The 13475-nt window shown below is 54.8% G+C and overlaps 1 protein-coding gene across 1 annotated transcript in view; it reads right to left on the bottom strand.

The window, feature by feature from the left end:
- Window positions 1-7754: 7754 nt before the first annotated feature.
- The window catches only part of BMP4 (bone morphogenetic protein 4), a 7991-nt gene continuing 2270 nt past the window's right edge, over window positions 7755-13475 (bottom strand). Inside the window, exons 3-4 of the mRNA XM_015420851.1 lie at window positions 8555-9132; window positions 7755-8502 (exon numbers count right to left, since the gene is read on the bottom strand). Of these exons, the coding sequence (XP_015276337.1) occupies window positions 8143-8502; window positions 8555-9132 (938 nt within the window). The 3' untranslated portion in view covers window positions 7755-8142. The remainder of the gene's footprint in view (window positions 8503-8554; window positions 9133-13475) is intronic.

Below are 13475 nucleotides of genomic sequence, written 5' to 3'. Positions count from 1 at the left end.
AGGAAGGAAGGAAGGAAGGAAGGAAGGAAGGAAGGAAGGAAGGAAGGAAGGAAGGAAGGAAGGAAGGAAGGAAGAGACTCTTGACTTCCCTGGTGGTCTCTCATCCGAGTACTAACCAAAGAAAGGTGGTTTCCCTTCTAGAAGAAGAAGGGATTGGATTTATACCCTGCCCTTCACTCGGAGTCTCAGAGCCGCTTACAAACCCCTTTCCCTTCCCCTCCCCACAACAGACACCCTGAGAGGTTGGTGGGGCTGAGAGAGCTCTGACAGAAACTGCTCTTTTTCAAGGACAGCTCTTATCAGAACTACGGCTTGCCCAAGGTCACCCAGCAGGGGAGAGTGGAGGAGTGGGGAATCAAACCCGGCTCTCCCTGATTAGAGTCCGCGCACTTAACCACGACACCAAACTGGAAATGTTGGGGATTGGACCCGGGACCTTCTGCATGCCAAGCAGAGGCTCTAGCACTCAGCCACAGGGTGGATTTTGCCCTGAGATTCCCCAAAAGGGGGTCTCTCAGGCTGGGCCCTGATACCGCTGCCCTTCACATTTGCTGATTTATTTCATGTATACCCCACCTTTCCCCTCAAGAGGACATTGACGGACCGTTCTCTAAAGAAGAAAGAGCATGCTTTTTCAGAAACATCCTTCTCAGGTTCAAATAAGTGTGCCCTCATTTACAATCCTTTCCACCTGGAAATATGTTGCTTCCTTTTCTTTTCTGATTTTCCTGGACAAGGCATAAGAACATAAGAGCCAGGATCAATCAGACCAATGGTCCGTGTAGTCCAGCAGACCAATAGTACATCTAGTCCAGCATCCCGTCTCACACAGTGGCCAACCAGTTCCCCTGGAGGGCCAACCACAGGGCACAGAGGCCTTCATAAGAACATCAGAAGAGCCCTGCAGGATCAGACCAGGGGTCCATCTAGTCCAGCATCCCGTCTCACACAGTGGCCAACCAGTTCCTCTGGAGGGCCAAGAACAGGGCACAGAGGCCGAGGCCTTCATAAGAACATCAGAAGAGCCCTGCAGGATCAGACCAGGGGTCCATCTAGTCCAGCATCCCGTCTCACACAGTGGCCAGCCAGTTCCTCTGGAGGGCCAACAACAGGGCACAGAGGCCAAGGCCTTCATAAGAACATCAGAAGAGCCCTGCTGAATCAGATCAATAGTCCATCTATAGTCCATCTAGTCTAGCATCCCGTCTCACACAGGGGCCAGACAGTTCCTCTGGAGGGCCAACAACAGGGCAGAGAGGCCGAGGCCTTCCCCTGATGTTGCCTCCCGGCTCTGGGATTCAAAGGATTTGTGCCTCTGAATGTGGAGGTTTCCCTCAGTCCCCGTGGCTAGTAGCCGTTGATAGATTTATCCTCCATGAATCTATCTAATCCCTTTTTAAAGCCGTTTAGTCCTGTGGCCATCACCACGTCTTCTCTGGCAGCGAGTTTCACTTTTTTTAATGACTCTCTATGTAAAGTGGTCTTTCCTTTTGTCCCTCCTGAACCTACTGCCCATCAGCTTTACTGGAGGCCCTCAAGTTCTCATCTTTTGGGAGAGGGAGAGAAATTTCTCTTTTGTCCGCTCTCTCCACCCCTGCATAATTTTATAAACCTCTATCATGTCCCCCCCCCCCTTTTCACCGATGCAGCACCCTGGGTGGACGCTTTCATTGAGCTCTCCACTATGACCCCAAGATCTTTTCCTCTCTCAGCCTCAGCAAGTTCAGACCCTGTTAGCCTATACTTGAAGCTGGGACTTTTCGCCCCAATCAGGGGTCATTCCCTGCAGAGGCACACAGGAGCGGAGCTCCGGCAGTAAAGAGCCCAGGGGGCGGTCAGATGCAACAAGCTCTGCTCCCAGCAGCCCTCAGTCAGAGCAAGAAGCAGCCAGGTAAGTTGCAGAGCTTCCCCCGGCCCCCCGGTCCAAAACAGCCCAGTGGTACCTTTAAGACCAAGGTTTATTCAGGCACAAGCTCTCCCTCCTCCGTGAGGACAAATCTGCACGTTCCCCCTCCCCATAGTTAGCAATCCAAAACAGCCCAGTGGCACCTTTAAGACCAAGGCTTATTCGGGTACAGGCTCTCCCTCCTCTGCGAGGACAGATCTGCCCGTTCCCCCCCCCCCAATAGCTAGCAATCCAAAGCAGTCCAGTGGCACCTTTAAGACCAAGGCTTATTCGGGTACAGGCTCTCCCTCCTCTGCGAGGACAGATCTGCCCGTTCCCCCCCCCCCAATAGCTAGCAATCCAAAACAGTCCAGTGGAGCCTGAGTGGTGGGTGTCGCCTTCTGACACACTTCCGGTGACGCCAGGGGGTGTGGCATATGCTAATGAGCTATGCTAATGAGCTCCTGCACCTCTTTTTCTACAAAATGTCCCCTGGTCCCAATGTACACTGAGAAACCAAGCCCCAATAGCTGCTTCCCTCCCAATCCGTATTTAAGAGCAAGAGTCCAGAAGCGCCTTAGAGACTGGCAAAATTTCTGAGGAAGTGAGCCCTGATTCAAGAAAGCTCCTCCCCTGCCACACATCTTGTTAAGTCTCCGAGGTGTGTGTTCCCTCTGAGTGAGCGTGAGCCAGCTCAGTTTCTTAACCTCCTGCTCACACATTTTTGTCTTAGGTCAGGAAGGATGGATCCAGAGCTAACCAATGTATGCAGCTGCCAAATCGCTCATTCACGACTTTAATGCCAGCAGCTCACAAAGGAGAATTCTTGCTCACGAGACTCCACAGCTTAGAGGGAGCATTACACTGGACGCTTACTCTTTTCTGCTGCTACAAGCAGACAGACTAACAGGGCTGCCCATCTTGATCTAAATCCATATTTTAAGTCTTTCAAAAAAACAACCCCAACCACCACCACCACTGGCTTCTTTGGGCATTACAATTGCCAGATATGATCTTCAAAGGCTTTCGCGACCTTTGAAGCCAGAAAAAGCGGCTTTCTCATCACCCCTCCCCCCCCTTCCAAAATGTTAATAGGTTTGGACCTGAGGGCTATACACAAAAGGGGGTTCGAATGAAAACATGAGACAAGAGGGGGGGGGGGAACCCTCCAGGGTATCAACCTTATCCTTCCTCAGGCTTATTTCTGAACTTCTTTTCAGATGCAACTTCTCTCTCTCTCTCTCCCCACCCCCTCCCCTTTATGAAAACTCTGCAAACAGGATTGCAAGTCAACCGGCCAAGTTGGAGTGCTCCGGCCGGATCTGCAGGGCTCGCCTCGTTTTCCCAGGAGGAATGTTCCGCCGGAACTGACCCGCTGCAGAGCCCTGACGTCACCTGCCATGTTTCTGAGCATGCACAGAGTGTTTTAACATAAGAACACAAGAGACGCCAATGTTGGATCAGGCCAAAGGCCCATCTAGTCCAACACTCTGTGTCACACAGCGGCCAGAAATACCAGGTGCCATCAGGAGGTCCACCAGTGGGGCCAGGACACTAGGAGCCCCCTCCCACTGTTGACCCCCCTGAAGCACCAAGAAGACAGAGCATCACTTGCCCCAGAGCCCCTATTTATACCTTGTGGCTAATAGCCACTGATGGACCTCTGCTCCATATGCTTATCTAATTCCCTTTTGAAGCCGTCCATGCTTGTAGCCGCCACCATCTCCTGTGGCAGTGAATTCCAAGTGTTAATCACTCTTTGGGTGAAGAAGGACTTCCTTTTATCTGTTCTAACCCGACCGCTCAGCAGTTTCATGAAGTGCCCATGAGTTCTTGTATTGTGAGAAAGGGAGAAAAGGACATCTTTCTCTACCTGCTCTTTCCCATGCATAATCTTATAAACCTCAATCATGTCACCCCCTCAGTCGTCGTTTCTCCAAGCTAAAGAGCCCTAAGTGCCTTAACCTTTCCTCATAGGGAAAGTGTTCCAACCCTTTTATCATTCGAGTTGCCCTTTTCTGCCCTTTTCCCAAAGCTATAATATCCTTTTTAAGGTGTGGTGACCAAAACTGCACACAGTATTCCAAATGAGGTCTCACCATTGATTTATATAGGGGCATTATGATATTGGCTGATCTGTTTTCTTCCCACCTTAAACCGACCGACGGAAAGGTGAGAAAAAGAAATGGGCAGTGGCAGGTTTCTAGAGGGGGAGAGAGAATGACTTCCAGGTGGGGGGGGGAGGAGGAGGAAGAAGAAGAAGAAGAAGAAGAAGAAGAAGAAGAAGAAGAAGAAGAAGAAGAAGAAGAAGAAGAAGAAGAAGAAGAAGAAGAAGAAGAAGAAGAAGATTGGATTTATACCCCACCCTTCACTTGGAGTCTCAGAGGGGCTTACAAACTCCTTTCCCTTCCCCTCCCCACAACAGACACCCTGGGAGGTGGGTGGGGCTGAGAGAACTCCGACACAAACTGCTCTTTCAGGAACAGCTGTGCCAGAGCTTGTGACTGACCCAAGGTCACATCAGCAGCTGCAAGTGGAGGAGGAGTGTTGAATCAAACCCGGTTCTCCCAGATTAGAGTCCGTACACTTAACCACTACACCAAACTGGTTTTCAGTTGTGAGCGGGCGATTTGGCGACTGCATCCATTAGTTTGCTCTGGAGCCCTCCTTCCTGAGCGGAGACACACAAATCTGTGAGCTGGAGGCTAAAAAAACTGCGGGCTAGCTCACGCTAACTCTGCTTAGAGGCAACACCGCTCTGAACTGTCTCTTGACTTGAACGCCCCATGGGGTTGTCGTGTCAGCTGCAACTCAGTGCCGCTTCACCCACACACGCACAACTCCTGCAGGAATTCACCCACCCACAGTACGCCCCGGAGGACTGTCCTTAAGGGAAAAGCCATGCAAGGGCAAACCTCTTAGGCCGCAAACCTCAGACGTACGGGGGACGGAGAATGCGAAGCTAGTTATCCAGAGGGTAACAAAACTGAACTCTGCACATGCTTGGGTGCCATTCCTACTGGCTGAGCTTCCAGTCGGTCCCAAGGCTGGCTCAAATGAAATCCCCGGGCTGGAGGTTTTAATCCATCGGGCCAACCTGTTCCAGAACAGGCGTTTTTGCCATTCTTGACAGGCAACACTGAACCCACTGGGGGTCTTGTAACTTGACTGGGTAAAGCAAAGGAAAGGAGAACAGGGTAAGCAGCTTTGGGTCACCACCAATGCTCCCTCTAAGCTCTGGAGCCTTGTGAGCAAAAATCCTACTTCGTGAGCGACTGGCATTAAAGTTGTGAGCAGAGCAGGTGATTTGGCTACTGCCTAAATTAATTTGGCTACTGCCTAAATTAGTTTGCTCTGGAACACTTCCCTCCAAGCTGAGTTAGACCGATTTCACACAAGCAGCGCAGCCGCATTTTGACCCATGGCTTCGCCCGATTTCCCCCGCAGTTTCGTGATCCTGTTTTTTGAGGATCACAAAACCACGGGGGAAATCGGGCGAAGCCGCAGGTCAAAATGCAGCCACGCGGCCTCGAGTGAGAAATTGACCAATAGAAGCGGGGCAAATGGAGGCGCAACTACAGCCCAGCTCTTGTGTGAAATCGGTCTTAGTGTGAACCAGCTCACTGTTTTTTTAGCCTCCAGCTCACACATTTTCATCTTAGCTCAGGAAGGAGGGCTCCAGAGCAAACTAATTCATGCAGCAGCCAAATCGCTCACTCACGACTTTCATGCCAGTCACTCGAAAAGTAGAATTTTTGCTCACAAGACTCCACAGCTTAGAGGGAACATTGCGTGGAGCCATCCTTTTTGAGCGAAGACAAACATGTGTGAGCTGGAGGCTAAAAAAAACTGAGCTAGCTCACACTAACTCAGCTTAGAGGAAACACTGGTCACCACTGGGGGGAAAGACAGGGGATAATCAAATGGATCAGACAGACAAGAATTGCTTCATGGAACAAAGAGAGGCTGTGACATAAACACACCCCGCACACCGGGCCACTTACTCTGGAGAAAGTTCCACTGGAACTGATGGGATTGAGCCCGTTTGTGGGTCTTAGAGTGCTTTCACACGTACTGAATAATGCACTCCCAAGGCACTCTGCAACCGGATTTTCCTGTGTGAAATAGCAAAACCCACTTGCAGGCAATCACTAAAGTGCGTTCAACGTGGACTGGAAAAGTATATTCTTCCAGTAGACTCGGAGTCGACCGGGTTGCCAGTTGACCAGTTTCCAGAGTCTGAGCACCCATGCCATGTGAAAATAATCTCCACCGAAATCAATTGCACTTAAATGCATTTGAGCACACGTAAAGCTGCCTTGTACCGAATCAAACCCTCGGTCCATCAAAGTCAGTCTTGTCTACTCAGATGGGCAGTGGCTCTCCAGGGTCTCAGGCAGAGGTCTTTCGCATCACCTCCTGGCCTGGTCCTTTTGAGTGGAGATGCTGGCCGTAGAACCTGGGACCTTCTACATGCCAAGCAGAGGCTCTGCCACTGAGGCAATTTAGCACTTGGGAGTGCTTGGGAAGGAAAAGGCAGGCATGCATACATCTCCCCTCCCACCAACACCCCCCCAAACAATAAACATCCAAGCTTGTTACCATGTGGAGTAGGAGGAAGAAGAAGAGGAGGAGGAGGAGGAGGAGGAGGAGGAGGAAATTGGATTTATACCACACCCTTCACTACCCAAAGGAGTCAGAGCGGCTTGCAAACTCCTTTCCCTTCCCCTTCCCACAACAGACACCCTGATTTGACTCGTGGATAGAAGAATGAAATAAAACATTTAGCAAGGAAGAAGAGGAGGAGGAGGAGGAGGAGGAGGAGGAGATTGGATTGATACCCCGCTCTTTACTACCCAAAGGTGTCTCAGAGCGGCTCACAAACTCCTTTCCCTTCCCCTCCCCACAACAGACACCCTGTGAGGTAAGCGGGGTTGAGAGAGCTCTTGACAGAAACTGCTCCTAAGAGAACAGGTCTGACAGAACTATGGCTTGCCCAAGGTCATCCAGCAGCTGCAAGTGGAGGAGTGGGGAATCAAACCCGGTTCTCCCAGATTAGCGTCCACACTCTTAACCACTACACCAAACTGGCTCACGCACCAAACTGGGAGCAAGAAGAGGCCTGTGTGTGAGCACAAGGTCATTTCAAAGCAGAAAATCAAATCAATGGGAAGGCTCTCCCCACCCCACCCCCACTGGCACATACACAGACAAATGCTTAGGTCACAGAAGTGGGACTGTGACAGATCACAGGTGAAGGTTCCCTTGCTCGAAAGCCAGTCGAATCCGACTCTAGGGTTGCGGTGCTCATCTCTGTTTCAAGGCCGAAGAGCCAGCGCTGTCCAAAGACGTTTCCGTGGTCATGTGGCCGGCGTGACTAAACACCGAGGCACACATAATGCTGTTCCCTTCCCACCAAAGTGGTCCCTATTTATCTACTTGCAATTTCTTGCTTTTGAACTGCTAGGTTGGCAGGAGCTGGTATCAGAGACGGGAGCTCACTCCGTCCTGCGGCACACTCGGGTCTCGAACTGAACTACTGACCTTCCACTGCCTGCAGTTCAGCGTCTTAACCACTTGAGCTACCGCAGCTCTGTCAAAGCAAGGGTTAACATGGTGGGACTCAGGTTTTAAATAAAATTGCTAAAATTTGGGTGCGCACAAGAGGTGTGCTCTAAGGAAAGGTCAGTTTTATAGGAGGGGGAAGAAGGGTGGTCTATGAAACTCTCAGGGGAAGAGGGGGTGGGAGAGAGAGAGAGAGCTAGCTGTCCAAGAAGAAAAGGACCTTTGGTTCGTTTTTTAAATCAAATAAATATATCCCCTTTACCTTTAAAACAACGAACGCGCTTTATTTCATTTTTTCCCCCCATCTTTTAATACGGTCGTTATAAATATACTTTTTGTCAAAATATATGATCCTTATTGTCACAACATTTGCACATTTAAGTCATAAATAAGGTCAAGGTGAACGGATTAAGGGACTGGTTCCTTTCCCCCCCCTCTCTTTTTAATAATAATTATTCCTTCTGCTGGCAGAGCGTGTGTGTGTGAAAGAGAGAGAGACAGTTCGTCATGATCACCACCCTCATGTCTTTTGCAAGGAGAAAACCGGCCCGTTTTTTTGGGGGGGGGGGCTCCGCTGGTTCCCCTCTCCCTGCCCACCGCGGGGTTCCCACCCACTGCGCCCTTCCCGGCGCGCTTGGAGAGTTCTTGTTGGACGGGGCGACAGTTCTCCGCCTCCCCCAGCAGGGCTCAGCTCAGCGGCACCCGCAGCCTTCCACCACCATCTCCTGGTAGTTCTTGAGGACCACCTTGTCGTACTCGTCCAGGTAGAGCATGGAGATGGCGCTGAGCTCGGTGGGGACGCAGCAGGCCTTGGGGATGGTGGCGTTGACGGAGTTGACCAGGGTCTGGACGATGGCGTGGTTGGTGGAGTTGAGGTGGTCGGCCAAGGGGAAGGGGCAGTCGCCCTGGCAGTAGTAGGCCTGGTAGCCCGGCGGGGCCACGATCCAGTCGTTCCAGCCCACGTCGCTGAAGTCCACGTAGAGGGCGTGGCGGCGGCAGTTCTTCTTGCTCTTGCGCGGCCGCGGGTGGGCGCCGCCGCCGCCGTGGTCGTGCTTGGGGCTGCGCTTGGGGCGGCCGCGGGTGGGCGCCGCCGCCGCCGTGGGCGTGCTTGGGGCTGCGCTTGGGGCGGCGGCGGGTGAGGGGCGCCTGGCCGCGGCCGTCGTGGCTGAAGGTGACCAGGAGCGGGCGGAGGCGCGCCCAGGCGGCGGCGTCCAGGCGGCCCCCCCGGGGTAGGGAGCGGCTGATCCGGACGTGCCGGGCGGCGGCGGCGGGGCCAGTCTGCCGCGGGGGGTGCAGCGGGACCACCTCGACGGCCAGCCCGTGGTTGGGCTCCCCGCCCGCCGTCCATCGCACCACCGCCGGGCTGACGTCGAAGCTCTCCCAGCGGCTGACGTTGGGGTGCACCAGGCGAGTGTCCAGCAGGCGGGTGGCCAGGTCGCCGCCCCCCTCCGCGCCCTCCCCGACGGGCTTCATCACCTCGTAGACGTTGATCCGGTGCAAGCCCTGCTCCGGCGCCGACGCCTCCTCCGCCGCCGCCTCGGCGTCGTCGGGCAGCCGCTGGCGGAAGAGGCGCAGCTCCGCCGAGGAGATGGCCTCGTCGGCCGGCACGCTGCTGAGGTTGAAGAAGTAGCGGAGCCGTCGGGGAGCGGGGCCCGGCGGGCCCGGGAGCGCCTCCAGGTCTTCTGCGGGAGGGAGGAGAGAAGGGAGCCGTTAGCGGGGCGCCGAGGAGGGGCGCGGCGGGAGGTCGCGGGGAACGCAACAAAACAGAACAGGCGAGACGACACAACTTTGCAAATCCAGACACAACAACACGCGGGGGAAGAGGGGGGGAGGCAGAAAGGCGGGCTGGCGTGGGGGGGGGTCACGGGGAGGGTGGCCCGGACGGGGCGCGATCCACCTGCTCCGGCGAAGACCCTTGCAACTTCACCGGCATGCAGCCGCCGCCCCCCCAATTTTGCAACTTATGCAGCCGCCGCCCCCCCAATTTTGCAACTTCCACCTGCGGCGACCCAGAATTTTTGCAACTTCCACCTGCGGCGACCCAGAATTTGTGCAACTTCTACCTGCGGCGACCCAGAATTTGTGCAACTTCGCCTGCATCCCTTCCACCCCACCCCCCAACCATCCCGACACCGCTCCACCCCCCCGAATCCTGCAGCTTCACTTGCATCCCGCCCCCACCAGTGCTCCCTCTAAGCTGTGGAGCCTCGTGAGCCAAAAGTCTACTCTTCTAGTGAGCTTACTTGGCATCGAAGCGGTGAGCGAGCGATTGGGCTGCCGCATCAATGAGTTCGCTCTGGAGCCCTCCTTCCCGAGCGAGGGCAAACATCTGTGAGTCGGGGGCTACAGAGCTGGGAGCTAGCTCACACTCACTCAGCTTAGAGGGGACACCGGCCCCCAACCCCCAAAATGTTGCCGCTTCACCTGCATCTCCCCCCCCCCGGAATTTTGCAACTTCATCTGCATCCGCTCCCCACATTTTTCCACGTTCCCCTGGAATCTCCCCCCCTCCAGACTTTTGCAACTTCGCCTGAATTCCCCCCACCCCTGGAAAAGCCTTTGCTGTGCAGCCTCCCGCGCGCAACTAATTTCCAAATAAGCGCGCGGAGGCCTGTAGCCCGATCCTACGGGTCGCGTTAGGGAAGTCCCCCCCCTCCTCCTCCTTAAGCTCGACTGGGTTTCCTTCTCCCGTCGGGGCGCACGGAGCTTGGCTGTCCTCAGCTACCTTCCGCGGGAGAGAAGGAGGGAGGAGAGGGGCGGGTTCAGGGCGTTCGCTCGGAGTTCCTTCCCGGGGAGGATCCACAGGCCGGCAGCCCGGGACCGCGTGCTGGACTTGGGGGAGCCAGTCCCGAACTCTGCCCGCTTTGCAACCGCGAAGAGCGCCGCCAGAAGGAGTTTGCGGCCGCTACAATAGAGGTCAACTGTTCGAACGGGAACGGAACCCCTTACCCCCCCCCTCAACGCTTCTCCCCCGAGGGAAAAGATCTCCACTGGCCTGTGGAGTTTGCCTCTCCGATGAGACTGTCCAGACAAGGAGACTTTTTTTGGGGGGGGGAGGGAGAGGTGGAATGAAAGAGAGAGTGTTCCCTCTAAGCTGTGGAGTCTTGTGAGCAAGATTTCTACTTTGTGAGCTGCTGGCATTAAAGTTGTGAGACAGCGATTTGGCTACTGCATAAACAAGTTTCCTCTGGAGCCCTCCTTCCTGAGCGAAGACAAAAATCTGTGCGCTGGAGGCTAAAATTCTGTGAGCTAGCTCGCACTAACTCCGCTTAGAGGGAACACTGGCTCGGACCTGCTTGGATGCCCTTTCCCAGTGCCTTGGAAGCCCTGCTCTTAAATGGCACAGTGGCCAAGGGTGGAAACTCTTGACGTGCTCAGGAGCTATAGGGCAGTGGAAATATTTTCCCATCTCTGGATCTTTGCAGGAGCAGATCCCCCCCCAGTCTGGCTTTTCTTGTCCTCCTCAGCCCGGGCTACAAAGATTTGCTTCCCCCCCCCCCGGTTTCCCCCCCCCCCCCCATTTACAATTTTGTTTTGGCATCAGAGGCACACGGCCCCCCGCTTCCTTTCCGGCACCCGGTCCCCCTCTGAGCAGAGGTGATCTTACAACCTGTCCCCCCCCCATGGCCCAAAAAGCAATTCAAAAGGCCACTTTGGCAGTCGAAGGGTCTCCTCTAGAGGAGAGAAGATTGCACCAAAAGCCCCTCCTCCAATACCTAAGGCTGCCGGTGTCATTATGTCGTATTCTTTGCATGAGTCAAATAAACATAAGAGTCTCAGGCCAACGGCCTGCCCAGTCTAACACTCTGTGTTGCACAGGGGCTGTCCCCTCTAAGCTGAGTTAGTGCAAGCTACCTCACAGTTTTGTAGCCTCCGGCTCACACATTTTTGCCTTCACTCAGGAAGGAGGGCTCCAGAGCAAACTCACTGATGCAGTACCCAAATCACCCGCTCACAACTTTAATGCCAGGAGCTCACAAAGTAGAATTTTTGCTCACAATACACGGCTTAGAGGGAGCATTGGCCAAAACCCAACTGCCCTCGGGTGGTCCATCAGCCCGGCCAAAACTTCAGAAACCCTCCAACCCAAGCACCAATTCAGATCGTAAGAACATCAGAGAAGCCATGTTGGATCAGGCCAATGGCCCCATCCAGCTGAACACTTCATGCCACACAGTGGCCAAAAACCAGGGGCCCTCAGGAGGTCCACCAGAGGGGCCAGAACTCCAGAAGCCCTCCTGCTGTGGCCCCCCAAGCACCAAGAAGAAGACAGAGCATCACTGCCCCAGACAGTGTCCCTGTAAGAGCCACTCAGGGATCTCTGCTCCATGTTTTTCCAATCCCAACAGCAGAGAAGCCATCTTGGGTCAGGCCAATGACCCATCCAGCAGTCCACCCCTCTGGGTCACAAATCGGCCAAAACCCAGGGGCCGTCAGGAGGTCCACCGGCGGGGCCAGGACTCCAGAAGCCCTCCCTCTGTGGCCCCCAGAGGACCCAGAAGACAGAGCATCACTGCCCCAGACAGAGTGTTCCATCTACACCTTGTGGCTAAGAGCCACTCACTAAGGACCTCTGCTCCATGTGTTTTTCCAATCCCAACATCAGAGAAGCCATCTTGGGTCAGGCCAATGGCCCATCCAGCAGTCCACCCCTCTGGGTCACACGTCGGCCAAAACCCCGGTGCCATCAGGAGGTCCAGGACTCCGGAAGCCCTCCCACCGTGCCCAGGGCCGGCTCCAGCTTATTTTGCACCCTAGGCGAGGATCCTTTCTGCCCCCCCCTGCGCCCACCAATTTTCAAAAATAAATGCATTTTAGGAAGAATGAAAAACACAAATAATCAAGAAACTCCCAGAGTAGGGGCCGGGTGCAGTTTGGTGCCCCTAAGGGCCCTCGCTCTAGGCGATCGCCTAGTTCGCCTAGTGAGTGAGCCGGCCCTGACCGTGCCCCACCCCCGCGACCAAAGAAAGAAAGAAAGCGCGCGGAAAGCTGCGCGCTCCGAAGGCAGGGAGCGTTTCGCAATCGAACCGAGGAGACGCTTGGATTCGGGGCCATTCTCGGCTGGAGTTGGGGGGGGGGGGGGCCCAGCCTCTCCCGCTGTCCAAGGAGGCGGATTAACGTGGAAACATTTGGATCGGATTGCAGGTCACACGCGCGCGCACACATCCTTTCGCAAACAGGCACAGCTGTAGAAATGCACTTAGGTCATTTGAGAGAGAGAGAGAGAGAGAGAGAGAGAGCTCGCCATCTCCTCCCCCGCTCTCCTCCTCCCCCCCCGCCAAGCCCAGAGGGAGCCATTCAAAAAAAAAAAGATAAAAAGGCGGTGGCGAGGCTTTGATATATCTCTGCGTAAACACAAGAAGGTTCGGGGCTCGGGAAAGGGGGCGCGGGGAGCGAACGCGGCGGCGAGAAGGGGAGAGCGCTGCCCGCCGGTCGCTCGCTCCGCCGAGAGGGGAGAAATCCGGATTCGTCGCGCCCAGGGCAGCTTTCCAGACGGCCCCCGCCTTCCGCTCGCAAGCCGAGAGCACCCGGGGAGTTTCGTCCCGAAGTGTGTGGGGGGGCAATGCCCCCTCTAAGCTGTGGGGTCTTGTGAGCAAGAATTGTACTTTGTGAGCTCCTGGCATTAAAGTGGTGAGCGAGCCATTGGGCTGCTGCATCAGGTAGCTCGCTCTGGAGCCCTCCTTCCTGAGCGAGGACAAAAAATGGGTGAGCCGGAGGCTAAGAAACGGTGAGCTGGCTCACGGTAACTCAGCTTAGAGGGAACACTCGTGGCGGCCACAAAATCCTCCACAGATCTCCAGGCCGAATCCCTGTAAGGATTTGTGACCCTTCTTCACTCTTGACACCTGTTCTAGTAAAGGTAAAGGTTCCCTTGCTCGAAAGCCAGTCGAGTCCGACTCTAGGGTTGCGGTGCTCATCTCCGTTTCAAAGCCGAAGAGCCAGCGCTGTCCGAAGACGTTTCCGTGGTCATGTGGCCAGCATGACTAAACACCAAGGCACACGGAACGCTGTTACCTTCCCACCG

This window comes from Gekko japonicus, unplaced genomic scaffold (assembly GCF_001447785.1).
Source record: "Gekko japonicus isolate JY-2015 unplaced genomic scaffold, Gekko_japonicus_V1.1 scaffold495, whole genome shotgun sequence".
In the NCBI taxonomy this organism is placed as follows: Eukaryota; Metazoa; Chordata; class Lepidosauria; order Squamata; family Gekkonidae; genus Gekko; species Gekko japonicus.
The sequence above is the reverse complement of the archived record's forward strand: the minus strand, read 5'-3'. Positions and strand labels throughout refer to the sequence as shown.